Genomic DNA, 27815 nt, shown 5'->3' on the forward strand with positions numbered 1-27815 from the left:
TCCAAACCGTTATACCCCCTTTCCTGGGGAGGCTTGAGAATAATATCCTAACCAATTCGTTACAAAGTGATCAAAGACCCAAACCCCTGGGTCTTTGGACAATGGAAAAAACAGTCAGATTCTTAAAAGAAGGATTTTATTAAAAAGAAAATGTAAAAATCATCTCTGTAAAATCAGGATGAAAAATAGCTTTATGGGGTAATCAGCTTCAAAGAGCCCAGAGGAACCCTGTCTAGCCTAAGGTTCAAAGTGATAACAAAACAGGGATAAACTTCCCTCTAGCAAATGTAAAATTCACAAGTTGAGAAAACAAAGACAAACTAATATGCCTTGCCTGGCTGTTACTTACAAGTTTTAAATATGAGCGACTTGTTCAGAAAGATTTGGAGAAAATGGATTGATGTCCGGTCCCTCTTAGTCGCAAGAGAGAACACAGCCAAAACAAAGAGCACAAACAAAAGCCTTCTCCCCTCCCCCCGCCCCAAAGATTTGAAAGTAACTTGTCCCTTTATTGGGCCTTTGGGTCAGGTGTCAGCCAGGTTACCTGAGCTTCTTAACCCTTTACAGGTGAAAGGATTTTGGTGCCTCTGGCCAGGAGGGATTGTATAGTATTGTATACAGGAGGGCTGTTCCCTTCCCTTTATAGTTATGAGAATACCAGTATAATGGCATCCACTCTAGGGCTTTTACCGGTGTAATTATTTAGCTCTAAAATCAATCCCCTCAATTAAATCGTTCAATTGGTACAAAAATGGTGCCTAGGGTCAGAAAGCAAGGCAAAGGGGGGGAGAATGTAATCTTAAAAAAACCCCAAGCTTTCAGACCTTCTTTATAGATTATAACAAGATCTAATGCTTCTACAGTGTTTTGAGCATATAAAGTGCTATCAAACACCAAGTGTTAGGATTATTAAAAGAGCACATGACTAAAAAAAGCCTTTGCGTAATCGCATATTCTGAATCAATTCCAGTCTGGGTAGTTGTATTCGGCCCACTTAAATTTCCCTTTCCAGTTAGCCAATGGTGAGCCCTGCACCTTGTGTCATCATGTATATATACATCAGTGCAAAGACCTACCACATAGCTGGGGGAGTTGATTTTGAGGCAACTGAAGAATTACAGTTGTCTGTTCAAGAAAGACTGGCTTGAAGCGGAATCTTTTTCTGTCTTTGATAGCAAAAGAAAAATTAGTTACAAGGGTCAAGGTACTGTACGTGAGGCCTTGTGGAGGCTTCTGCTTCCACCTACTGGCCGTTTGCAAAACTATGAAAATGCAGGGGGGGGGGACTATAGCTTTCACATTACTGTTTGAAATGTATAAAGTATTTTTCTCTTTAGACAAGGTTAACCATTTGTACGTAGGAATATGACTGAATCTGGTCACACCTGGGCAGGTGTGGATCCCAACAGGCTTGGTCTCTACACTACACCTCGCCTCGGAGACGTCGTTCACAGGCGATTCCGTGCTATTTTTCAGTCTCATAATCCTGATTGGCAAGACGTGGGCCAACTTTTAGATTGCCTACTGCGCACGGAGGAGAAAGAGCGGGTCCTAAGGGGGGCCCGGGAGGCAGCGGATGCTGCCGGTGACAGGCGTGATTTGATAGCTCTCACTAACCCTACCCAATGGAATCCAAATAATTCAACCCACCAGGCAAACTTAAAGAAATTTTTAACCCATGTTTTGACAGGTATAAAACAAGCAGGAGAAAGAACTCTAGATTGGTCAAAAGTCCATAATACTGTGCAAGGGAAAGAAGAACACCCTTCTGACTTTTATGAGAGACTTTTTAAAGCATTTTGTACTTTTACTAATATAGACCCCAAGGCTGCGGACATACAGTCCACGGTCAGGCTTATTTTTATCTCTCAGTCAGCTCCGGACATTAAGAAGTGGTTGCAGCAGCTCGAAGGCGCTGAGGGAAAATCCCTGGAGGAACTGGTAAGCATAGCCACCCGTGTGTATCACACAAGAGATAAAATTCAAGAGACCAAACAGGTGAGAATGCTAGCAGCTCTTGTGAACGCGGGGAGCGAAAGACAAGGAGGGAGGTGGGGACCCCCCAAGTGGCAACCACAGGCAGATCAAGGGGGGGCCCCAAGCCGTGCAAATGATGTATGCCATTACTGTAAGCAACTTGGTCACTGGAGGAGAGAGTGCCCAAACCGACGTACCCGACAACAGCCCTGACCTCGATATCAGATGGAAGTAGAAAGAACAGACGCTGTCAATAATGCGGAATGACGGCGACCTGGGGGTCCACTTGTTACCTACTCAAATGACTTTACCACTTATGTTTGTTCCTCCGCAGACCCTCAAGTCCGTTTAACTCTGGGAGGAACCGCTTATTCTTGTCTTTTGGACTCGGGGGCTGCCCTTTCCACTGTTATTGCCAAGCCAAAGGAAGGAAACCTCACAGATAAAAGCATTCCGGTAATGGGTATAGGCGGAAAGCCATTCGAGTGTTCTGTATTGCAGGAGGCTGCTGTAGAAATCTCTGGTGTCTCAGCCTCCCATGCATTTTTGTTAGCTCCTGACAGCCCAGTTAATCTTCTAGGCAGAGACTTGCTGTGTAAATTACGTGCTCAGATTTTCTTTTCAGTTGATAAAATCATTCTTCGGTTGCCTCAAAATCAACTCCCCCAGCTATGTGCCGCATTAACCCAGGCTACCAAGGACCCGATCCTGCCTGCGAGCCCAATGGACCTGCCTGAACGACTCAGACAAGAGGTACACGCCTCCCTCTGGGGCGCTTCCAAAACAAACCTTGGCACTCTCCGGACAGAGCCTGTGCAAATAACCCTGAAGCCAGACAATATCCCATCCTCCAAAAAGCTCTGCTTGGCCTCCGGAATCTTATCAACACATTCCTACGGTTGGGAGTGCTTATTCGTACTTCATCCCCTTTCAACATCCCCATTCTGCCTGTTAGAAAACCTGACCTGGATCCAGAAGGAAAACCGGTATACCGATTTGTGCAGGACTTGCGTGCAGTGAATAAAGTTGTTCAGGCTAGACACAATGTGATACCTAATCCTCACACAATTCTGACTGCCATTCCAGCAGGTACTGCTTGTTATTCAGTAATAGATCTGTGTAATGCCTTTTTTAGTATTCCTCTAGATCAAGACAGCTGGGATATCTTTGCATTTACATGAACGGACCCAGAGACTGGGAGAGCAGAATAACTGACCTGGACTTGGCTACCACAGGGATATGTTCGAGTGCGAGAGCATAACACTTGGATTCATTACACCCGAGTCAAGCTAGCCCCTAGGCCGGGGCCAGAAGCAGACGACTCCGGACCTCGAGGGAGCCCCGCCAGCTCTTCCCACCGCGACCCGGAAGAGCCAGAAGCAGACGATACCTGGAAGACTGAGCCTCTCGAGGGACTAAAGCTCCTGTTCGGATGGAATAAGCCCTGAGACTGTTACTGACTATGGATTTCTGGGTGGTGGGACAATGGTTGCTTGCTTTCAGTTTGCCCTTTGTACATGCCATCCCCCACCCAGCAGTTGAATCCTTGCAGCGACTGGTCCAGAAGTGGCTTAGCATACTAGCCGTGTGTTAGATGCTATGAATGGTGAAATGGGGGGGGGGGGGGCTTGTGCTCGCATTGGGGAAATATGTTGCTTTTATGTTACTGACTCTGGCTTAATTGAAAGGGATTTATAAGCTATTAAGAATGCTGCTGTTGTATTTCATGCTGTATCTCTTGATCACGCCTTTAGTTTTGAGGACCTCCTCCCAGACCTTGGGTCTTGGTTCACTGACCTTTTCCGTACAATTGTTAAATGGATTGTTTTCTGTCTATTCTTCCTATGTGCAATGATAATGATTCAATGTGCAAAATGTCTGTGTAATACTGTAACCAAAAGCTTTGCTGTCTGTAAGACAACCCAATACCTGTCTCTTCAGCTTGATCGTAAGTTACGTAACGGGCCTGACAATCTGAGCTGGGGGGGGCCCAGGAAACCTCACCCGGCCCGGACACGGAAAGGATTGACAGATTGATAGCTCAGATTGTAAGGCCCGAATGGGGGAACTGTGAAAGCTATAGCCCCCCCCCCCCCCGCCTTTTCATAGTTTTGCAAACGGCCAGTAGGTGGAGGCAGAAGCCTCCACAAGGCCTCACGTACAGTACCTTGACCCTTGTAACTAATTTTTCTTTTGCTGTCAGAGACAGAAAAAGATTCCGCTTCAAGCCAGTCTTTCTTGAACAGATAACGGTATTATGGGGCTTGACACCCACCAATGAAGTGTTAACACGGCATGGTCTTTGTCTGAAAGTGTATAAAAAGCTTGTGAAACTTGTGTGCAGTAGAGTCTTCTGTATTTACTACAGAGCTCTCCTTTCTTCTGCAAAATAAAGCATTTTTCCTTATCCCTGTCAGGCTGTTATTGGCTCTCAGCTAGGCAGACCCGATATTTCGGTAACAGTAATTATCCCATATTTAACTGCTGTCCAAGTGGGGCTTAAAACAGGTCTTTGCATTAAAAAGGTTGTCAAAAAATTGTGCAATTGTATAAACATTCGAGAGCTTGGTTATTCCTTAAAAACAAGTTCAACTTGAAATGAACTTTAGAAACAATTCATTAATAATTTGGAGCTTCCTTGGAAGTTTTATTACTGGAAGCATGAATAATTAACAATCAAACCTATGGTCTTCACTTTAAAGTGTTAGGCCTGGTCTACACTAAAAAGGGGGTTCGAATTAGGGTACGCAAATTCAGCTACGTGAATAGCGTAGCTGAATTCGAAGTACCCTAATTTGAACTACTCACCCGTCCAGACGCGGCGGGGTCGAACTCCGCGGCTCCCCCGTCGACTCCACCACCGCCGTTTGCAGTGGTGGAGTACCGGAGTCGACCGCGGCGCTTCCGGAGTTCGAACTATCGCGTCGACCCGGATGGTAAGTGTAGACTAGCCCTTAGTTTCCACATTATTCTGAGTAATGAGGATTTTCAGCCCATATTTATCTATTTACTGTGGAACAAGCAATGTTTGTCCTTATGGAGCATTTGTGAGCTTCGCCATAGGGATAAAGCTATTGAAGGATGCGGCAGTGAAGTAGCTGCCTACTCTGTAAAGCCTCCATCACATACACTTGCTGGTAAATGGCCACTGGAAAAACAAGCTCTTTCCCAATTTGGAAGTTAAGATTCTATTAGAGTCCAACCGGAACAGTGAATGGAAGTTAAGATGCTCTGGTACTCGCTCTATTAGAGTCCAACCAGGAACAGTGAGCAGAAGTAAAGTTTCCTCCCGTTCGATAACTGATGGGGGTGGGGTGGCGGCAGGGACAAGGGAAATTGAGAATGGGGGTGCTGACGTGTTGGGGTATGGAGTTCACTACTTCAGCTCCACAGGCTGGAGCCTGCACCTCTCGGGACAGGCAGAGTCTGGTGCAGAGCATGGCATGGCAGGGAGATGACATCTCTGTCACGGAATGGGGGGGTCAGGTCCTGTACCCCTCTCCCTGGAACTCACAGTGACTCTCAGCCAGCCTGTAAAACAGAAGGTTTATTGGACAACAGGAACGCAGGCTACGGCAGAGCTTGTAGGCACAACCAGGACCCCTCAATCAAGTCCTTCTGGGGGTTCAGGGAGCTTTGTTCCCAGCTTGGGATTCCCTGCACTGCACCCCGCAGCCCAAAACCGAAACTGACCCAACCCTCTCCAGCCGGCCCTCTGCCTTTGTCTAGCTTCCCGGGCAAAAGTGTTGACCTCCCCTCCCCCCTGCCTAGCTCAGGTTACAGGCCCATCACCTAAAGTCATCCCCTGCCCTCCCATTCATTGTGAAGACAGTTCCTATTCCATCACATTTCTCCCCGTTCGAGACTGAACTGAGCGGGGTCACTCTGCCCAGTGACCTGGGGAAGTTCAGGGCCCCATCTCCGGGACAATGCAGCCACTATCAGGTTGGCACTTCCCGTCACATGGACCACGTCCATGTCATAGTCCTGCAGGAGCAGGCTCCACCTCAGGAGCTTGGCATTGGCTCCTTTCATGTGGTGCAGCCAGGTCAGGGGAGAGTGGTCGATATACACGGTAAAGTGTCGCCCAAAGAGCTATGGCTCCAGTTTCTTAAGGGCCCACACCATGGCCAGGCATTCCTTCTCGATGGCCGCGTAGTTCTGCTCCTGGGGTAACAACTTCTTGCTCAGGTACACGATGGGGTGTCTCTCCCCCTTTTCATCCTCCTGCATTAACACCTCCGTGGGCAAATGTGGGTATACCCGCATGTCCTTGGGGCCCTCCACTTCAGGTGTACCCTCGCCACGGGCACCTTGAATGGGGGTCCTGCCCAGTCCCATCAGGGACAGGTAGGTTTTGGGTACCATCCAATCTGAGGCCACCACCTCGGGCCGGGCCAGCGTCACCTCTGCACCCGTGTCCCAGTACCCACTGACCTTCCTCCCATCTACCTCCAGGGGAACAAGGCACTCTCTCCGGAGGGGCAGCCCCACGCCCACCCTGTAAATCAAAAACCCAGAGTCTGGAGCATCCAGTCCCCCAGAGGAGCTGACCTGGGGCCCTCCTCCCTCCTTCACAGGTGGTACGCTGTCAGCCCCCCTCTCCTGGGAACGCTGCCCCTCGTCCAGCTGGGTCTTTACCCAGGCAACCCTCTGCGGGTTGGGACTCCTCAGCCTGTCCCTGAGCTTGGGGCACTGGGCCTGTATGTGGCCTTGTTGGCCACAGTGATAGCAGCCCATGTCTCGTGGGTTACCTCGAGTGGGTGGGACGGACCAGATGCTGGGATGTTCCCCTTTGGTGGAGGTTCTCCATAGGTTCCCGCTGGAAGGGCCCATGGTGACTTTCTCTCTGCGTTGAGGCAGGCCTGCTCCTTTGAGACTCCTCCCTGTTATCCCCTGCCTGACTGTCCACAAATTCGTCGGCCACCTGGCCTGCGTGCTGCGGGTTCTCCGGCTTCTGATCCATCAACCACAGCCTCAGGTTGGACGGGCACTGCTCATACAGGTGCTCCAGTATGAATAGGTCAAGCAGGTCCTCTTTAGTTTGGGCCCCAGCTGTCCACTTGCGGGCATACCCCTTTGCCCGGTTGACCAGTTGTAGGTATGTGACCTCATGGGTTTTACGCTGACTCCGGAACCTTTTCTGATACATCTCAGGAATCAGCCCAAACTCGCAGAGCAGGGCCTTTTTGAACAGTTCATAGTCCCCTGTCTCCGCCCCTTCCATTCGTCTGTACACCTCCACAGCTGTGGAGTCCAATAAGGGGATGAGAAACTGGATAATGTCTGCAGGGTCAACTTTGTGCAGCTCGCAGGCCTTCTCAAAGGCCATCAGGAAGGTATCCATATCCTCTCCCTCTTCACGCTGGGCCAGGAAGCACTTATCAAAGCTCTTTGTCGGCTTGGGTCCCCCCTCACTCACTGCAGACGGGGCCCTGCTCCTTCTCAGCCAGAACAGTTCCAGCTCATGCTTATGCTGGTTCTACTTCTCCTCCAGCTCACACTGGCGCTGGTTCTCCCGTTCCTCCCACTCCTGCCTCAGTTCTTGCCTCCTTAACTCGAGCACCTCCCTGTCATATTCCAGTCGCATCCGCTCCAGGGACGGGGAGCTCCGCCGGGACGATCCCCTGCTGGCTGCCAGGGTCAGGGTGCCCTCAGTATTCGCTGGGCTTCCCTCAACCCCTCCCCTACGTTTAGGTGGGCAGGGTCTCGGGGTGTCCTTGGCAATAGTCTGGCCCCTCCCAGCCATGTCCGCTGGGCGGCTTCCCTCTGGGACAGGGCTTGGTTGATCTGAGCGATCCTTCTCCTCCAGCTGGGCAATTAGCTGGTCTTTGGTGGACCTCCCAATGTGCAGCCCCCTCTGCTTGCACAGCTCCACCAGGTCTTTCTTAAGGTGCTTACCATACATCTTCCTGCTGGCCACTCACCGGCCTGTGCTCTCAGCTTCCCACTGGTTCCAGGGAGACTCCTTGTGCACCAGCCCTTCTTCAGGTCACCCCCTCTCTGTCAGGATCGAGCTACAGACTCCTCCGCCCCTGGGACTGCTCCTGCAATCCTCCCAGGGAACCCTGTTACTGCAAAGTCCTTCTCTTTGGTCACACACTCCCAGGGGTTAATCACCTCCTGAAACCGTCTCGCTCTGTCTCTTCAGCCCATCTGGTCCCTGTCCGTCCCCCTTTGTTTTACTGCTCCCCAGTCACTTACTGCAGGAAGCGCAGTCCACAGGGTGCAGTAGATCCCACCCCTGCCACCAGTTATCACGGAGTGGGGGGGAGTCAGGCCCTGTACCCCTCTTTCTGGGACTCACAGTGACTCTCAGCCAGCCAGTAAAACAGAAGGTTTATCGGACAACAGGAACGCAGGCTACAGCAGAGCTTGTAGGCACAACAAGGACCCCTCAATCAAGCCCTTATTGGGGTTCAGGGAGCTTCGTTCCCAGCTTGGGATTCCCTGCACTGCACCCCCCCAGGCCAAAACCGAAACTGACCCAACCCTCTCCAGCCGGCACTCTGCCTTTGTCTAGCTTCTCGGGCAAAGGTGTTGACGTCCCCTCCCCCTCCCCGCCTAGCTCAGGTTACAGGCCCAGGTACTGTCCATCACCTAAACTCATCCCCTGCCCTCCCATTCACTGTGCAGACAGTTCGTACTCCATCACAATCTCCAACAATGCCGGGGCCCTTTCACAGAAAGGGTGGCACCTCCCCATGATAGCACGGACCCCACCCACTTCTCCTGCTTTCTCCTGACAACAGCACCACCCTTCATGGCACCACCTCATGGTAACTTCTGCTTCTGGACTCGCACCGGAAATGGGAAGTCCAGCCAGGCCTGGCAGTGGCTGACAGGAAATGGAGACAGGAGACACTGCCACTCCCAGGGTGCCACAGGGCCCACCATGGCTGGTGGGAGATCGATAGATAAATGTCTGTGTACCTCCCAGCACTATGTCTCCTTTAGTGCTTGTGTCCCCCTGTCCTGCTTAGTCTGTGTGTTCCTTACCTGAGCACACTGTGTGTCCCAGGCATGTTCTGTCTCACCTTTGGGTCCAGCCTAACAGGGGTGTCTGTCCCCATCCTCTCACCAGTAACTTCTCCCCCAATGCACACAGGACAGGGAGCTGGCTGGTGCCCTTCTATAAAGGGACTGCTCTGTGCAACAGAAACCAGCCTATTCCCCACCCCGCAAGCTGAGAGCTTGCTGCTTCCTTCAATCGCATCACAAGTCACAACAAATCTCTGAGACTAAACAGGATGGGGTGGAGCATGTCACCAGGCCATAATATTCTTGGTAAGCCCTTGATGACCAGTTTAGGATCATCCTCTCATGTGGCCTTCCTTGCCTCTGGCTAGCTGTGATGACAAGAGGGGGATATTGTCCCCCTTCCTCTGGCTCCCCTGGCTGGCAGAGGCTCGTGTTACTACCTTGGCATGTCAACCGGGGAGTAGAGCTCTTACCTCTGTTAATCAGGGGTTAGCCCCACAGCCAGTGAGGGGATGAGGTAGGGCTCAGTTGCTAATTTGGGGCCTGGGATTGCCCACCTCTACAGGCTCAAATTTGAGGGGGGGCAGTGGTCCCCCCAATCACACACACCTTAAAGTAGGGAAATGGCCTGCACCTACTTATAATTGCACCCTAAATAACCTCTGGGATACTTTATTTTTGGTCTCAGAAGGTGCCCATCACCATATTATCTGAGCTGACTGTCACAGAGTCCCCAAATCACAGAGACCCCCTCTGGAACTTCTCCATACGAGGCCAGTCAGGACTCTGGGGGACCCTCCTCTCTGTGAGCGCACTATCTCCAGGGCAAGATTCTTACACAGTTTCGACCTTCCTGGATCTGACCTCGGATCATTCAGCATCCCCTTCCACACTGTGCGCTTCCTACAGCGAGTCCACCCGGATGGGGCTCCTGGGGAAGCCAGAGGGCCCTGCACCCCAACTCCGCAGTCAGCAGTGACTCTCAGCCAGCTAGTAAAACAGAAGGTTTATTAGTTGACAGGAATGCAGCAGGTAGAACAGAACTTCTTAGCACAGAAATCAGTGACTTTCAGCCAAGTCCATCTTGGGGAGTCCTGAGCCAGAAGCTCTGGACTCCCCCTCTTCCAGTCCTTCCAAGCAGACTGCCTAGCTTCCAGCAACCCGACCTCTGACACCCCCATTGCTCCTCCTCCTTGTCTTTGTCTTGCTTCCCAGGCAAAGAGTCACCTGGACGTCACCTGGTTGTAGCCCCCTCCTGGGTATCAGGTTACAAAGGGCACCAGTCATAGCATACGTGCAGGCAGCTGGAGCAGCCTCACCTGCCCCAGAGGTCTCAGCCAAAGTCACACACCCCTATTCCCACCACCGAGGTATTAGTGCAGCATGCCCAGAAACTGAGGCACACACAGTATTCATGCAAAACGGTAAAATTCACATAGGCTCAACAGTAAGACACACAGACACCATAACAAGGGAAAATCCCCACTTTGTCACACTGACATTTTAGATTTCTGCTGCCTCTGTCTTGGTACATCACTTAGTTACACCGGTAAAAGCCCTAGAGTGGATGCCATTATACTGGTATTATACTAGTCTATCTTTTTTTCTTTCTCTCTATTCTGTTCCAAGTCTGGCCAGCCTTAAAAATGACTCCGCTTTTTTATACGCTGTACTCAGCACCACGGGCTGAAGCAGCATGAGCAGCATCTCTCTGGGGGTACGTCTAGACTACCCGCCGTATGGGCAGGTTGCGATCGATTTCTCATCTTAATGAGACAGAGTGTGTGTGTGTGGGGGGGGAGTTGGTTGGAAGGAAGGAAGGTGAACTGGAAAGGAGAGCTAGTAATATGTAACCAGAACAGCAAGAGATGAGTGTCAATCTCATTTTCTTTCTCTGAGTGACCTTGGCTCCATGTGCCCTGCTCTTCGCTGACCTTGGCTTTTATCGTCCCAGTCTTGATGTGACCTTCCTGCTTTCCAGGCTTAAGATTCTCATTCTGTCAAGGTATGTCTATACTACCTGCCGGATCAGCGGGTCGACTCCAGAACACCACCAGGGCGACAGGGGCGGCTCTAGGATTTGCGCTGCCCCAAGCACGGCAGCACGCCGCGGGGGGTGCTCTGGCGGTCGCCGGTCCCGTGGCTCTGGTGGACCTCCTGCAGACGTGCCTGCTGAGGGTCTGCTGGTCCCGCGGCTCTGGTGGACCTCCCGCAGGCATGCCTGCGGATGCTCCACCGGAGCTGCGGGACCAGCGGACCCTCCACGGGAACGCCTGCGGGAGGTCCACCGGAACCGCCTGCTGCCCTCCCGCGGGACGCCGCCCCAACCGTGTGCTTGGCACGCTGGGGTCTGGAGCCGGCCCTACAGGGCGAGCGGCGGGATCAGCGTCGACAGGGGGAGCTGCGGCCGTCGATCCCGCGCAGTGAGGACAGGATGTAAGTCGGAATAACATACTTCGACTTCAGCTACGCTATTCCCGTAGCTGAAGTTGCGTATCTCTCATCGACCCCCGCCCCCTAGTGTTGACCAGGCCTATGTCACCATATCTTTCCCCTTTTAACCTATTTAACAAGCAAAGCACTTAGGCAAATAGGAGGAGGAAGCAATTGCCCCGAATGGGGAATGAAATTTACCAGGCAACCACAGGGATCGATTCTGGTCTCATTTACACTAATGTCCTAACATTGGCATCCATCGAGTTACTCCTGTTTTACACCAAACACGAGATCAGAATCAGGCCCTTTGCCTCCCCTGACACTGTTCTTCCATGATTGGCCGTGCACCTTATCTTGGGATGGGGCAATGTGGGTCAGTCCAAGAGAAAAACCAAAGGGCCCCATTCATTACCTGACCTGCACCCATGCAAAAGGGGTGGAAAATGCTCCCAAGTCAGAGTGGTAGGTCTTTGCACTGATGTATATATACATGATGACACAAGGTGCAGAGCTCACCATTGACTAACTGGAAAGGGAAATTTAAGTGGGCCAAATACAACTACCCAGACTGGAATTGATTCAGAATATGCGATTACTCAAAGGCTTTTTTTAGTCATGTGCTCTTTTAATAATCCTAACACTTGGTGTTTGATAGCACTCTGACTTGGGAGCATTTTCCACCCCTTTTGCATGGGTGCAGGTAATGAATGGGCCCCTCTGGTTTTTCTCTTGGACTGACCCACATTGCCCCATCCCAAGATAAGGTGCACGGCCAATCATGGAAGAACAGTGTCAGGGGAGGCAAAGGGCCTGATTCTGATCTCATGTTTGGTGTAAAACAGGAGTAACTCGATGGATGCCAATGTTAGGACATTAGTGTAAATGAGACCAGAATCGATCCCTGTGGTTGCCTGGTAAATTTCATTCCCCATTCGGGGCAATTGCTTCCTCCTCCTATTTGCCTAAGTGCTTTGCTCATTAAAATAGGTCAAAAGGAAAGGGGAAAGAAATGGTGACGTAGGCCTGGTCAACACTAGGCGGCGGGGGTCGATGAGAGATACGCAACTTCAGCTACGGGAATAGCATAGCTGAAGTCGAAGTATGTTATTCCGACTTACATCCCGTCCTCACGCCGCGGGATCGACGGCCGCAGCTCCCCCTGTCGACGCTTCTCCCGCCGCTCGCCCTGCTGCCGTCCCGGAGTCGACGTGCGCGCGTTCGGGGATCGATAGATCGCGTCTAGATGAGACGCGATCTATCGATCCCCGATAAACCGATCGCTACCCGCTGATCCGGCAGGTAGTGTAGACATACCTTGACAGAATGAGAAGCTTAAGCCTGGAAAGCAGGAAGGTCACCTGAAGACTGGGACGATAAAAGCCAAGGTCACTCAGAGAAAGAAAATGAGATTGACACTCATCTCTTGCTGTTCTGGTTACATATTACTAGCTCTCCTTTCCAGTTCCCCTTCCTTCCTTCCTTCCAACCAACTCCCCCCACCCACACACACTCTGTCTCATTAAGACGAGAAATCGATTGCAACCCGCCCATACGGCGGGTAGTCTAGACGTACCCCCCAGAGAGATGAGGCTCATGCTGCTTCAGCCCGTGGTGCTGAGTACAGCGTATAACAAAGCGGAGTCATTTTTAAGGCCGGCCAGACTTGGAACAGAATAGAGAGAAAAAAAAGGCTAGTATAGAGAAGTGGGGAGAAATGATGTGCCAAGACAGAGGCAGCAGGAATCTAAAAGGTAGTGTGACAAAAAGTGGGGATTTTCCCTTGTTATGGTGTCTGTGTGTCTTACTGTTGCGCCTATGTGAATTTTACTGTTTTGCATGAATACTGTGTGCGCCTCGGTGGTGGGAATAGGGGTGCGTGACTTTGGCTGAGACCTCTGGGGCAGGTAAGGCTGCTCCAGCTGCCTGCACGTATGCTGTGACTGGTCCCTTTGTAACCTGATACCCAGGAGGGGGCTACAACCAGGTGACACCCAGGTGACTCTTTGCCTGGGAAGCAAGACAAAGACAAGGAGGAGGAGCAATGGGGGTGTCGGAGGTCGGGTTGCTGGAAGCTAGGCAGTCTGCTTGGAAGGACTGGAAGAGGGGGACTTGGCTGAAATATAGATAATATGGTGATGGGCACCTTCTGAGACCAAAAATAAAGTATCCCAGAGGTTATTTAGGGTGCAATTATAAGTAGGTGCAGGCCATTTCCCTACTTTAAGGTGTGTGTGATTTTCCCTTGTTATGGTGTCTGTGTGTCTTACTGTTGAGCCTATGTGAATTTTACCGTTTTGCATGAATACTGTGTGTGCCTCAGTTTCTGGGCATGCTGCACTAATACCTCGGTGGTGGGAATAGGGGTGTGTGACTTTGGCTGAGACCTCTGGGGCAGGTGAGGCTGCTCCAGCTGCCTGCACGTATGCTATGACTGGTGCCCTTTGTAACCTGATACCCAGGAGGGGGCTACAACCAGGTGACGTCCAGGTGACTCTTTGCCTGGGAAGCAAGACAAAGACAAGGAGGAGGAGCAATGGGGGTGTCAGAGGTCGGGTTGCTGGAAGCTAGGCAGTCTGCTTGGAAGGACTGGAAGAGGGGGAGTCCAGAGCTTCTGGCTCAGGACTCCCCAAGATGGACTTGGCTGAAAGTCACTGATTTCTGTGCTAAGAAGTTCTGTTCTACCTGCTGCATTCCTGTCAACTAATAAACCTTCTGTTTTACTAGCTGGCTGAGAGTCACTGCTGACTGCGGAGTTGGGGTGCAGGGCCCTCTGGCTTCCCCAGGAGCCCCATCCGGGTGGACTCGCTGTAGGAAGCGCACAGTGTGGAAGGGGATGCTGAATGATCCGAGGTCAGATCCAGGAAGGTCGAAACTGTGTAAGAATCTTGCCCTGGAGATAGTGCGCTCACAGAGAGGAGGGTCCCCCAGAGTCCTGACTGGCCTCGTATGGAGAAGTTCCAGAGGGGGTCTCTGTGATTTGGGGACTCTGTGACAGTCAGCTCAGATAATATGGTGATGGGCACCTTCTGAGACCAAAAATAAAGTATCCCAGAGGTTATTTAGGGTGCAATTATAAGTAGGTGCAGGCCATTTCCCTACTTTAAGGTGTGTGTGATTGGGGGGACCACTGCCCCCCCTCAAATTTGAGCCTGTAGAGGTGGGCAATCCCAGGCCCCAAATTAGCAACTGAGCCCTACCTCATCCCCTCACTGGCTGTGGGGCTAACCCCTGATTAACAGAGGTAAGAGCTCTGCTCCCCAGTTGACGTGCCAAGGTAGTAACACGAGCCTCTGCCAGCCAGGGGAGCCAGAGGAAGGGGGACAACAGCTAGCCAGAGGCAAGGAAGGCCACATGAGAGGATGATCCTAAACTGGTCATCAAGGGCTTACCCAGAATATTATGGCCTGGTGACATGCTCCACCCCATCCTGTTTAGTCTCAGAGATTTGTTGTGACTTGTGATGCGATTGAAGGAAGCAGCAAGCTCTCAGCTTGCGGGGTGGGGAATAGGCTGGTTTCTGTTGCACAGAGCAGTCCCTTTATAGAAGGGCACCAGCCAGCTCCCTGTCCTGTGTGCATTGGGGGAGAAGTTACTGGTGAGAGGATGGGGACAGACACCCCTGTTAGGCTGGACCCAAAGGTGAGACAGAACATGCCTGGGACACACAGTGTGCTCAGGTAAGGAACACACAGACTAAGCAGGACAGGGGGACACAAGCACTAAAGGAGACATAGTGCTGGGAGGTACACAGACATTTATCTATTGATCTCCCACCAGCCATGGTGGGCCCTGTGGCACCCTGGGAGTGGCAGTGTCTCCTGTCTCCTTTTCCTGTCAGCCACTGCCAGGCCTGGCTGGACTTCCCATTTCCGGTGCGAGTCCAGAAGCAGAAGTTACCATGAGGTGGTGCCGTGAAGGGTGGTGCTGTTGTCAGGAGAAAGCAGGAGGAGTAGGTGGGGACCGTGCTACCATGGGGAGGTGCTACCCTTTCTGTGAAAGGGCCCCGGCATTGTTGGAGATTGTGATGGAGTACGAACTGTCTGCACAGTGAATGGGAGGGCAGGGGATGACTTTAGGTGATGGACAGTACCTGGGCCTGTAACCTGAGCTATTGAGCATAACCCCTGGTTCTGCGGATGTTCTCATTTGTGGGCCAGCCCCACAGCCCTGACAGCCTGATTTTCTGAACCTGGCCTCTGGGTATGGGGGCAGGGGCAGTATCTGGCCTTTCCCCTGCTCCAGGGGTTGGGGTAGGGCATGGTGCTGAGAGTGAGGTGCTCGGCCTTGGTTTCTCTCAGTGCTGTGGTCTCTATGTCCGCTCTCCCCTGCCCCCCCCCCCCCAGGCACAGTGAGACAGAGCAGTACCTGTGCCAGGGTGTGGGAGTTTGTGGTTATGCGAAGAGGGGGCCCTTCAAGGCTATCCCATGGAGCAGAGCCCCTGCAGTGCTTTGGGCACCTGGTGCAAGCACCTGATGTTAAATAGATGGGCCATGACCTTCGCTGTAATGTACTCCTGCTGCATGGGAACAAGGATCAATCAGAGGCTTGGACACCCACGAGAACAAAGGGTATTAACGGCATCAGGACCCAGCAAAATTTCTACTCCACCCCCTACCCATCTCTGAGGGAGGGATTCCCCCACCCAACCCCTGAGATCAAATCTTGTCTCCTCTCTAGTGACTTCCAACCCCTCTCCCACCAATGTGGAATGAACTCCTGCCCCCACTCCTCTCAGTCCTCCCCTGAGAGCCGTTCTACCTCCCAACCCAGCTGGGGATTCAGCTCCGCTTCCCAGAATCCCCTCAGCCACCGTCTCCCTGTCCAGCTGAGGGGCTGGGAGGCTTTGGGCAGTAGTGCCATGGGGTGAGAGGAAGTGGACACCTTTCCCCAAGGGATCCTCCTGTCCTTCACATGATGCCATGGATAGTAGCTCTGGTGAATGGGGCACTTAAGCAGCCTCTGCTGACTAACTTCTCCAGTTCTCCCAGAGCAGGTGGTGGCTGGGATAACATGATACCAGAGCACTAGGAACTGGCCTGAGGCCCTGAGGGGTATAAAAGGCTCACAGAGATGGCTAGGGGAGTTGGCAGCCCCTAGCATGAGCAATGGCAGCGTGTCGTGTTGATGTGATGCCTGTTAGGAAATAGCCTTACTGGAGAGCTGGGTTTGCCCTGCTTTGAGCTGCTCAGGCACCTACCAATGGCACCTTCATCCTCCCCTTACTCCCTGGTCAGCGCATGGGGATGGGATGAGAGTGATTTCCAATGGCCTGGAGGTGAAAGGCCCTGGGGATCCCTCCCCAGTTGATCCCCCTTTGGTTACCTCATCCCCTATCAGCTGACTGGCTTCCCCCAGGATGGAATATGTGAGCACCAGCACTGGCTGACATGGAGCTGGGGGTCGTGTATGGCCAGAAGCGCCACTTGGAGGAAAGTTCTTCTTTGGTCTTCTGAAGACCTAAAACCTACAGCACCAGAGCCCTTGCAATTGTCCAGAACCAGGCTCCAAATCCCTCTAGTGGCTCACAAGGTGGATAAGAGTCCTGGGGCAGCCAACCTTTGGGGTCCCATGGACCAAGGAGCCCCCTTCAGTAGGAGGTTGCAGGCACTGAGGCCTCAAATAGCTCTTTCTGGAGGAGGATTCACCGCAGGTGTCATGAGATGCTGGAAATGTGTTTGCGCACTCTGGAACCCAACTCATACAGACAACAAAGGACACTCTACTGCTCCCAGCAGCAATATCTCCTGCAGCTCACCCACTAGAGCAGGGGTCGGCAACCTTTCAGAAGTGGTCTGCCGAGTCTTCATTTATTCACTCTGATTTAAGGTTTCACGTGCCAGTAATACATTTTAACCTTTTTAGCAGGTCTTTCTATAAGTCTATAATATAGAACTAAACTATTGTTGTATGTAAAGTAAATAAGGTTTTTAAAATGTTTAAGAAGCTTCATTTAAAATTAAATTAAAATGCAGAGCCCCCCGGACCAGTAGTCAGGACCCGGGCAGTGTGAGTGCCACTGAAAATCAGCTTGTGTGCCGCCTTCGGCACGCGTGCCATAGGTTGCCTACCCTTGTGCTAGAGATTAGGGGTCTTTTAGATCTGGTTCATTCCCATGCCTCATCTCACTGACATTTCCATGAGCCTCATATACTCTGCTGGAAATAAGTAGCAGGCTCTTGCTCTGTATCCATGACACACTCACTGCAGGGGGAGACAGCTCCACACCTGAGCACCGGTGCAATGCACTGGTGGAGAGTCCTTATCTCCCCCATCCTGGCCATGTTCCTATAGCCCAGGCACTCGGTGTCCTGGAGCCTGTCCCGACACCACAGCTCTCTTGCCTCTCTGATGTTCAGCCCTGGGGGAGAAGGACACACCCATTTGGGACATTTGGCATTTCGGTTTCAGTGCATGTTTCCTTCTGTTCCCATTGCTGGGTACACACTGGCCGGGGTCCTCGTGGCATCCATGGACCAATGGACTTGCAGGGTCCCCACCAGGTGGTTTAGTACCAGAAGGGGGATTTGTTTCAGTCACCGCAGTAATCATGGGACCCTTATGGCCATTGTGCTCTGGGAGTGGGTGCCTGTTAATGGTGGTGTCTAATACTGAGAACCCCCCCACCCACTGAAGTCAAGCCCAACTGGTGACATCCTATAAGCTTTGTGTCCTTCCCCTGTGGTTCCTGCTTCAGCTCCTGCCCTCATGATGGGCTCTTTCCCTCCACATGTCTCAATAGCTCCGTTCCTGTCCCCTCACTAGCTATCTGCCCCGTCAGAGGGCTGATTTCCCTGGGCTGGGGGACAGAGCCGGGCTCTGAGATAAAGCAGCCAATTTCCCTGGCCCTTTCACACTCACCTCCCTAATTCAGAGAGAGGGGAAGAGAAAGCGTCACCATCTAAGCTGGGGTCGGTCTCAGAGGAGGGGACTTCTTTTTGTAGGGTCCCATTGCCCAGCAGAGGGAGTCTCAAAGGAGGGGCCTTGTTTCTATTGGGGTTCCTCTGCCCCGCTACAGTGGGTCTAAATAGAGAGGCGTCCCAATGGCCAGCTGGAGCTAGTATCTGAGAGGCTCGTTTCCATGGGGTCCCATTGCGCAGCTGGGTTTCTTACTCCTCTTCTGCAGCAGGAGCCTGTGCAGCCCATATAGCCCACCTCTGGCTTGCCAGCTGATGTTGTTGGCTGGGTGAGATACATAGAGACCCAGCTGCAGCACAAAGTTGCCTGCCTTGGGGAAGTTGGAGGAGCTCTGGTGGCAGGATGAGGAGAGGGGAGTCCATCAACATTCTCCCTTCAGCTCTCCAGAGCTCTGCTCCCACCCCTCTATAGGAGGCGCTGGGGCAGAGGAGCAAGACCCCTCTTCCTCTCTGCCCCCAAGGGAGCTTGGAACAAAGGGACCAGGACAAGGGCCCTCGATGAGCACTCACTGCCTAGCTGCTCCAGAATATGCTATGGAATGCATATGGAATATGCTATGATATGCTGCTCCAGCTGCCGATGGAAAGCAATCCCTTACGGACCAATTAGCCAGGGGATGAGGACTCAAGCCCTGACTCTGCAGGATGCTGGGGGTCAAAGGTCACTTACATCAAATCCAGGCAAGGAGGTGGAGAATTTGAGCAGGGCAGCACTGCTCTGTATGGCCCTGGCTCTCCTCGGTCTTTTTGGAGAGGAGCCTGAAATGGATGTGCTGCGGGAGGAGGCAGGGGAGGGTCAGCGGGCAGGCGTACATGCTCTACAAACGAGCCTCTTCCCCTCCCCATGGGACTGAGACTTTGTGTTCAGGGTGGAAGAATAGCTGATTTGAAAAGTGACACTGCCCACATCTTGCTGGGCACAAGCTCATTGTCTCTCTAGGCTGGGACAATGTTCAGTCTTGGGTCTGGTCTATTTGCTCTGAACCCCTGATCCATGAACAGCATGTCAGGATCAAGGCACACGCCCTTGACCCCCAGAGCGCAGCTGCAAAGACCTTGGTAGCATGGATGGAACAGCCGTGAGGACAATCCCTCCAGGAACTCCAGTGTCCCTAGGACAGAAGAGCTGATTCCCTGAGGCTCCTCCTGTATCTCAGGGTCTCCCTAGAAAGGAGCCAATTACTTTTCTCAGAGGCCCATATTGTGCATCTCACAGGGGTTTCAGTCAGTCCGCAGCCAGGCCTGGTTTTCACTGTTAGTGCTTAATGCAACCTTGCAGAGCTCTGGATGACAGTCCCAGCTCCTTCCCCCTGCACTAACAGCTCTGGGAAAGTGTGGCCGGCTGGGTCCAAGCTGGGGGGAGGGATAGCTCAGTGAGCATTGGCCTGCTAAACCCAGGGTTATGAGCTCAATCCTTGAGGGGGCCACTTAAGGAACTAGGGTAAAAAAGCTGCCTGGGGTTTGGTCCTGCTTTGCGCAGGGGGTTGGACTAGATGACCTTCTGAGGTCCCTTCCAACCCTGATATTCTATGAATGGAAATAGGGCTCTTTTAGTCTGTCCTTTGCAGCCCTCCCACAGAGCTAAGGGGAAATTCCACCCCAGACCATCCCATTCTACTCACCTACAAGAGGTGCTGCAGCTTCTTCAAGGTGGGGGTCTCTGTCAGCAGGCCCCTGAGCATGGTGTTTAGGATCTGTAAATAGCTCTTGTGCAGAGCCTGCAAGCAGAGGGAGCACCCGTCAGTCATGGGACATGGGGCTACACCAGTCAGGGGACAATTAGGAGGGTTCTCCAGGAGCCCTGGCAAGACTCAAAAGGCACATCCTGGCCTCTCCCATTCATATCACTCCAGTGACACTTAGCAAGAGTTCATGGCCGGATGCCTGCTGCCTCTTCAGTCCTTGCTCTTAGCAGTTCTCTGTGCAGGGCCTGGTACCCAGCAGACTATGGAACAGCCAAACTATAATGAGTGGGAGGTAGGATCCCCGGGAGAGTCCAGGCAGCAGATCAGAGAATGAGGAGAGGAGGAAAGTCTGGGATCAGCCACAGGGGCCCTCCCTGACCAGTCCTTCCAACAAACTCTATAAAATATTCAAGAGGGAATGATCTTTTATTGGTCCCTGGGAGAGTCTTTTTTCTATTTTCTTCATACACATCCCTCTATCTGTCACCTTAAGCATTTCCATACAGACCATAATCATTGTATGTAAGAGAGCAGTATCAAACATCCAGCTGCCGGAAGTATTTGTGTGTGCCCTCTGGCATGTCCAGATTCTGCAGAATCTAAGCTTTCATTTGTTAGGGAAGGGAACCTTTCAAACGCAAGGTGAGTCTGGTTCAGTGGTGTCTGCAGAAAGCCCTGCCCCCTTTCCTCTCACGGTGGGGTTTCTACTGAACCCCTATGGCACTATACATGCCAGCCCGACTGTATCATTGCTTGTCCTTGTAGCAGAGGGGATGAGAGGAAAGGGAGTAATGGCTGCGTGAACTGCTGCAGCAGAGGACATGCTGAGGGAAGACAGGAGGAGAAATACAGAGGCAGGGGAGGGACACCTGGAAAGAAGGGCGGAGAAGACACTCAAAGGATGAAAAAAAGCAGCAGATTTTACCAGGAAGTGATGACACAAGTGACTAATGGCAGTCATTAAAAGTATCAGGATTGGCTTTCAGAGATGTTGAGACTCCAACTGAGGGGAATGGAGCATCCTAACCCTGCCCATTCTCCTCCTGCTTTGAGCAGGGGGTTGGACTAGATGACTTCCTGAGGTCCCTTCTAACCCTGATATTCTATGATTCCTTAACCCCCGGTCTCCAGACACTTAATACCCCTAGCAGCCAGCTGCCCCACTCTGCTTCCCACCACCCCCAATCCTGCCCCCTGGGTATCTCGGGAAATCCCAGCTGTAATGCCCTCCTCTAGTGCTTCTCCTGAGGCTGGTGGCCTGGGGAAGCAGTTAAGGGGACGGGGGATCTTTCAGTCCAGGGAGATAGAGACATTCTCCCTCCCTGCACCGTCCTGGCAGGAGGCAGAAGAGCTCGGCAGCTCGGCAGCGAGTTCAGCAGCACTTAAAAGGGGCTGGCTGAGGTCTCCCCTGCTCTGCCTGGGGTTTGCCAGACCAGGCATAGGCCGAGGGTCACTGATCAGTTTGGGGCTGGTTATGGCTGCCTCCTCACCCCACAGTTGGGCAGCCGGATACTCTTGAGCCCAGTTCCACGCCCGCCCGCTGGAATCGATGAACGTATGTTTCATTTCTGCCATCCAGTCGGGGGGCTTGGAGAGCATCTCTGCCTCATGGACCCTCTCATGCCTCGTGAGGCTGGAGAGTTGAGTGAAGCTTTTGCTGCACACGGAGCATTTAAACGGTTTCAGGTCCATGTGGGTGATCTGGTGCCTGGCCAGGATGGAGCGCTTGACAAAGCTCTTGCCACACTGGGTGCATTTATGGGGCTTCTCAGCTGTGTGGTGTTTGAGGTGAGCCCGGAGATTTGATCTCTGAGTGAAGCATTTACCACACTCCTCACATGTGTATGGCTTTCCCCCTGCATGGCTAATCTGATGGAGGAGCAGCTCTGAGCTCTGAAGAAAGCATTTCCCACAATCTGGATAGATGGTGGGTTTCTCGTCCGCGTGGATTCTCTGGTGCTCAGAAAGAGCTGAGCTCACCCCGAAGCTTTTCCCGCAGTTAGAGCACTGGTAGCATTTCTGCCCCATGTGGATTCGCTGATGTGTGACGAGGCCTCTGCTGTCCCTGAACCTTCTCCCACAGTCAGGGCATGTGTAGAGCTTCTCGTTTGACAGAAATCTCTGATGTGAGAGAAGGGAGGAGCTTTCCAGCTCCTCCTCCTTTGCATGCACGCGCTTGTGTCTTGCTAAATGGGACCTCACACTGAAGCTCTTCCTGCAGTCCGGGCACTCATAAGGCCTCTCTCCCGTGTGGGTCCGGCGGTGCCTCGTGAGGTCTGAGTTGTTACTGAAGAGTTTCCCGCAGTCGGGGCATTTATGGGGTCTCTCTCCTGTGTGGATTCTCTGATGGTGAATAAAGTTTGAGCTCTCGCTGAAGCTTTTCCCACAGTCCAGGCACTTGTAGGGTCTCTCTCCTGTGTGCAGTCTCTGGTGGGTGATCAGGTGTGAGCTCACACTGAAGCTCTTCCCACAGTCACTGCATTTGTAGGGCTTCTCTCCTGTGTGCAGCCTTTGGTGTCTAACAAGGGCTGATTTCTGGCTAAAGCTTTTCTCACAGTCAGGGCATTTATTGGGCCTCTCTACAGGGTGGATTGTCTGCTGAACACTAAGTTCTGAGCTCTGTCTACAGCTCTTCCCAGACACAGTGTGTGTATCTCCATTTTCACCTCCTTTCCTTTCTCTCGGACAGGCTGAGATGTCTTTTGGTTTCTTGAGTCTTTCCCCACAGCAAGTGGGTTTTCTCTCTCCCTTCCCTGGCTGGTTTTTCTGATGCTTCTCCAGCCTGCACTGACTCTCACAGGCTTCTCCCTGCTCATGACTCTGGGAAACATCCCTTTCAGCTCTTCCCAGTAACATCCCAGGTGGTTCCACTTGCTCGGGACCTTCCTGCTGAGGGGTCTCCTCCTTGTTCTCACTCACTGTCCCGTCACCTGCTGGAACAGAGAGAGAATCCAGACAGGCGTCATTCCCTATGCCGGGAAGACAGAGAACCTCACAGAGGGGACCAGGAAGTGGGGGAACAAACCCAAATAACAAATGGAGAGCCTGGAACACCAGGAGATGAATCCCCTGGAGGAAATGGGGAAGAGACATTCCCACCCAAACACTCCAGCTGACAGGCAAGGTGGATGGGAAGCTATGATGAATGACATATGCGATGAGAATACGACCCCCGTGGGGGACAGTCCCAGGGAAGGCAGAACTGGGGGAACACATGGGGTGCTGGTGGGAATCCCTCATTTTTACTTCACTTGCTGATGGCTACCAAGTTAGTTTAACCTCACCTGCAATCTCCCGTTCCTCACAGCCCTGGAGATCTGGGACCCACAGCTCTTCCCCTTGTTCCATCTGAGAGCTCACATTGGAGTTGTCAATAAGTAATCCTTCTCAGGAGAAAACACACAAACAACTGAGATCAGGGTTTATTCCATTTCCTTAAAGTGTTACATATGGTTTTAACCCAGCCCTATTCCATACTGAGGGGCATGAGAGCCGAACAGATAGGAACCTGGTTATGGAGACCCTTTGTGAGAGACAAATGCCTGCTGAGGAATGTATTGTTTCCCTTGTAGATTTTAAGGCCAGAAGGAATCATTATGGTCACTTCATCTGATGTTAGGAGAGGCAGGGAACCAAAAGAGCATTCTAAAGCACACACTAGCTATCAAATACAGAGCAACCCCCATCCCACTGGTGTCACGAGGCTAGCTTGGCTAAAGGCTTCCTGCCCACAAAAGAGAGAATCCCACTTTGTTTTCTGAGTGTGGATTTTTCATGCAAGTTCCTTAAAACCAGATGCTCCCAAGTGAGGACATGGATCTTAAGTAGCTTCTTGTTGCATTCAACAAGCATAAGAGCTTTGCTCTCACAATTCTGTACAAGATAGCCCCTCCCTCCACTATTCATAGACTCCAAGGCCAGAAGGGACCATTGTGATCATCTAGTTTGACCTACTGTAGGACACAGACCAGAGACCTGCCCCACAATAATTTGTGACAAAGTTCCTCCTCTACCTTGGTGGGTCCTGTGCTTACTAGTAGATTTGCTCGCCTCAGAGATTCATGGCAGCCCTCAGTTTGCAGGGGCGGCTCTAGCTTTTTTGCCACCCCAAGCATGGCAGGCAGGCTGCCTTTGGCGGCGTGCCTGCGGGAGGTCCACCAGTCCCGTGGCTTCGGCATACCTGCCACCGAATTGCCGCCGAATCCACAGGACCGGCGGACCTCCTGCAGGTGCACCGACGAAGGCAGCCTGACTGCCGCCCTCACACCAACCGGCAGGCCTTCCCTCCATGGCTTGCTGCCCCAGGCACGCACTTGGAGTGCTGGTGCCTGGAGCCGCTGCTGTCAGTTTGGCCACTTTCATGGCTCAAATCTGCTGTTTTACTCAGATAACTTCATCACCGGCCAGCAGGGGGAAAAGGAAGGAGAACAATCCCCGCAGTCTCTGCTGATCCGCCATGTGGGTTGGGGAACAGCCCAGAGACCTTCCCTATAGTCCGGGTCTAAAAATCGACTTCTATAAAATTGACCTAATTTCGTAGTGTAGACATACCCTATTACTTTCACTGGCCACAGCACGTCACCTTCGGCAACCCTGGCTGCTCTGCTCAGCCCCAAAAGCTGCTGCACTTCCAGGTACACTGATTTTGAGTATCTCACATGTCATGTGCCCACGGTGAGACGGTTATGGATCTTAAGAGGTGCTGGAGCCAATGGGAACTGCGGCTGCCCAAGGTGTCAAGCTGGGTTCCTAAAAAACGGAGGCTATCAGTGAGGCCACTTTTTAAAAATGTGTGCCATTAAATGGTCAGCTAAGAAAGATTCAACACAAGCATGACCTATTATTACAGGGTATTCTATTCTGGTGTACAGTAGCAGCTAGGAAGACATTCATGTGCATTTGTCAGCTCCTAGAAGGACCTTAGCTTAAATATGGAAGCTAGAAGCATAAATACTTTAAAGCAATTCCTTTCACTGCTTTGGGAAAGTTACTGTTAACTCTATGAGGGTCATTTCAGGGCAGTTCCCAGGAAAGAGGCAAATAAAGTTCATAACAAAACCTGGCAGGTGTCACAAAGTGGCACTGTTACACACAGTCTCCAAACCCTTTTCCTAGGCATGTGAGCAAGTTTTGACTCTTGGGATGATATATTGTGCTTCATTAGTTTTGGATTATGCCAGGTTTGGAGTAGAAGCAGCTTTGGGACAGGAGAAGCTACGCGAGGAGCAGGCAAGATTGCTCTGTAAATACAGTCTGCTCCAGACAGAGCTGCTGTCTGGGAACTGGTGTGGAGTTGAGATTCCTAGGAGAAGGGATTGCCCTGCATGCAGTTTGACCTTCTCATGTCAGGATTGGTGTACTGCAATTTACCCTTACAGTGTATACAGACTGATTTCAAATTTAAAAGTACGTTGGTATAGCACAAGTTTAGTGGCCACAGCATGTTACCTTGAGTCACCCATGTGTGATGAAAACCAGCTGGCTGGAAACCCTCATGGATAATCACTGATTTCTCCCCCACTGCAAAGTCAACCTGCAAGACCTCGGACAACTGCTACTGCTTGATAGAGGGACCAGGTTGGTGTCAGAAGGGGATACTGGTGTCAGAAAAGGAGGAATCCAGGCTGTTAGTGCAATTCTCTGTTCTGCTGTGATAACAAAACCATCCCTCAGAAGTGTATCTGAGTCCAGAGGGATAGAAATCCTGCTTGTACATGGAGCAGCATAATAATTAACGATATACACCCAGTGCTTAATCTGTAATGAAAGAGGTGCCGGGGCTCAAGATGAGCAGCTGGAGAGTGACGGCTGCTGGCTGGGCACCCAGCTCTGAAAGCAGTACTGTTGTCAGCAGCAGCACAGAACTAAGGATGGCATGGGATAGTATTGCCAATCTTCCATCTGTGCTGCTGGTGGTGGCGGTGCTGCCTTCTGAGCTGCGGCTGCTGGCCAGGAGCCCAGAGGTGTTGGTGCTATGAACTGCCAAGCCTCGAGGTGCTAGGGCTCAGCCCTGGCACAAATTAATCACTGCCTACACAATTATAGAAGACAGAAGTGACCATATGACAAATCTGTTTCACTAAAGATTTACTGTAGGATTTTGGCCACGGGGACGTTGTTATCGGCATGCCAGGTGACACAGTTATATTACAGGGTGTCACACACGTGCATTTAAGATTGTAGGAAAAAAACCATGCAGTGTATAGTACAAACGTAGGAATTTCCAGACTGGATCAGATCCAGGTATGGACTTAGCCCAATATTCTGTGTCTCAGAATGACCAGTGCCAGCTGCTTCAGAGGACGGTGTAGCTGTGTGGGATAGTGTGCCACCATATTAGGTCTTTTCCTGGTCTCTATTAGCCAGAACTTGGCTTCAGACCTGACGTGTGATGTCCATGTAAATGTCCAATCCTTTTCTGAATCTTATTAAATTCTTGGCTTCAACAACTTCCTGAGACAATGAGTTCTGAGAGATAATATGTGACCATGTAGTAAAACACAGTGTCCTAATGCTTAAGCAAAAGGGAGCAGTTAAAGATGCACAAGGGGTCCCTTACCTGTGGCCTTTCCTGGCTTTCTCATGCTTGACTGGAGTGATGGTGTGCCACCCAAGAGCCACCCCCTGGTAGCATGCTTGGTCCTGCAGACCTGCAGCTCTTTCTCGCTCTCTTGCAAGGATTACTCCCAGACCAGAATGCTCAGACCAACATTCTTCCTTTGTGGGGCTTATTTCATTAACTCAAAAGTACAAACCTTTAACCCTTCCAGTCCACCCATCTTCTGTGTGCTAATCCAGCCAGGCATTCTCTCCTAAACTCACAAGATCGCAGCCTCCTCCTGGGCCTGTGTAATCATTCAGATAAGCTAACTGACTTACATTTAGGTGTCTGACTACATCCCAGTTTCGGGTGCCATTTTATACAACCCCTCTCTCACTGCACATCTAAATTACTGCTGTAAAAGTTCTCCAGCTGCCTAATTTCCTGTTCTGGTCATGTACACCACTTCCTCCCTCTAGGCATCCAGACACTATCTCCTTTCTGAGCCCCAGCACAATCCCTGAACCAGGCTAAGCCAGGCAGGTGAATTCCTAACGTCCCTGCAAGGCCTGATCTGCTAGGTGCGCTCAGAGCATGCCTCAGCAAGGGCCCGTTCCAAACCCAGAGGAGAAGGTGCCCACAGTATGACTCAGAGACCAGTAGTTAGCATTCAGCTGGGATGTGGGTCAAACAGGTTCACTTCCCCCCTCTGCCTGGGGGGGGGGGGGAGAAGGATCTGACCAGAGATTTGTATACACCCCCTTATTGCTCCTGCTGCCCCATCCAGTCTCTCCCACTGTCTCCCTCCTGCCCCCTCTCCCCTCGGGCTGGGAGACTCGGTCCCTGACCCGGGCCCGGGCCGGTCGCTCTCCCGGAGCTGGCTTGGCTCCTGCAGGCGCTCAGGGGGGGCAGCAGCGCTGGGACTCGCAGACCCCCGCCCGGGAGCAGAGATGGGTCCCCTCCTCCGGCTGGACACAGAGGGGCGGTAGGAAACGGCTCTCCCCGCACAGATTCCGCTGGGGAGGGGACTGGAGGAGCAGCTACTCCGGATGGAGCAAGTGTCTGACCTAGGAAGTGCAGCCTGCATGCAGAAAGCAGGAGCAGCCTCCCGTCCCGCCCCCTCCCGGAGCAACATCCAGGGCCCGCTATCGACTGCAGCTAATGAGCTCCCCTCCCTGCGCTCCCCTAGAGGGGGGTGGGGAATCCGGCCAGAACTCTTCTCTCCTGCCTGAATAGAGAGAAATCTCCAGCGCGAACGAACCAGAGACAGAGCCCCACCGA

General features: G+C 52.0%; 1 protein-coding gene across 5 annotated transcripts; it reads right to left on the bottom strand.

Moving 5' to 3' along the window:
- Positions 1-200: 200 nt before the first annotated feature.
- Positions 201-27589, bottom strand: LOC123345405 (zinc finger protein 883-like). Of its 5 annotated transcripts, none has more exons than XM_044982244.1 (6): positions 24545-27587; positions 23278-23376; positions 21484-22926; positions 19931-20026; positions 18979-19081; positions 4862-5508 (listed from the first exon to the last, which is right to left on the bottom strand). In XM_044982244.1, exons 2-6 carry the CDS (start codon positions 23339-23341, stop codon positions 5460-5462), a joined length of 1755 nt encoding a protein of 584 aa, XP_044838179.1. In that variant the 5' UTR covers positions 23342-23376; positions 24545-27587; the 3' UTR covers positions 4862-5459. The 5 variants fall into 5 exon arrangements, 4 of the variants coding, with proteins under 4 accessions (XP_044838179.1, XP_044838180.1, XP_044838177.1 ...); XM_044982242.1 differs by lacking the exon at positions 4862-5508 and adding an exon at positions 17415-17752 and having other exon boundaries at positions 21484-22923; positions 24545-27589; XM_044982245.1 differs by lacking the exon at positions 18979-19081 and having other exon boundaries at positions 4863-5508; positions 24545-27585.
- Between the last annotated feature and the right edge of the window lie 226 nt (positions 27590-27815).

The sequence above is a fragment of the Mauremys mutica genome, chromosome 12 (assembly GCF_020497125.1).
Source record: "Mauremys mutica isolate MM-2020 ecotype Southern chromosome 12, ASM2049712v1, whole genome shotgun sequence".
Lineage (NCBI taxonomy): Eukaryota > Metazoa > Chordata > Testudines > Geoemydidae > Mauremys > Mauremys mutica.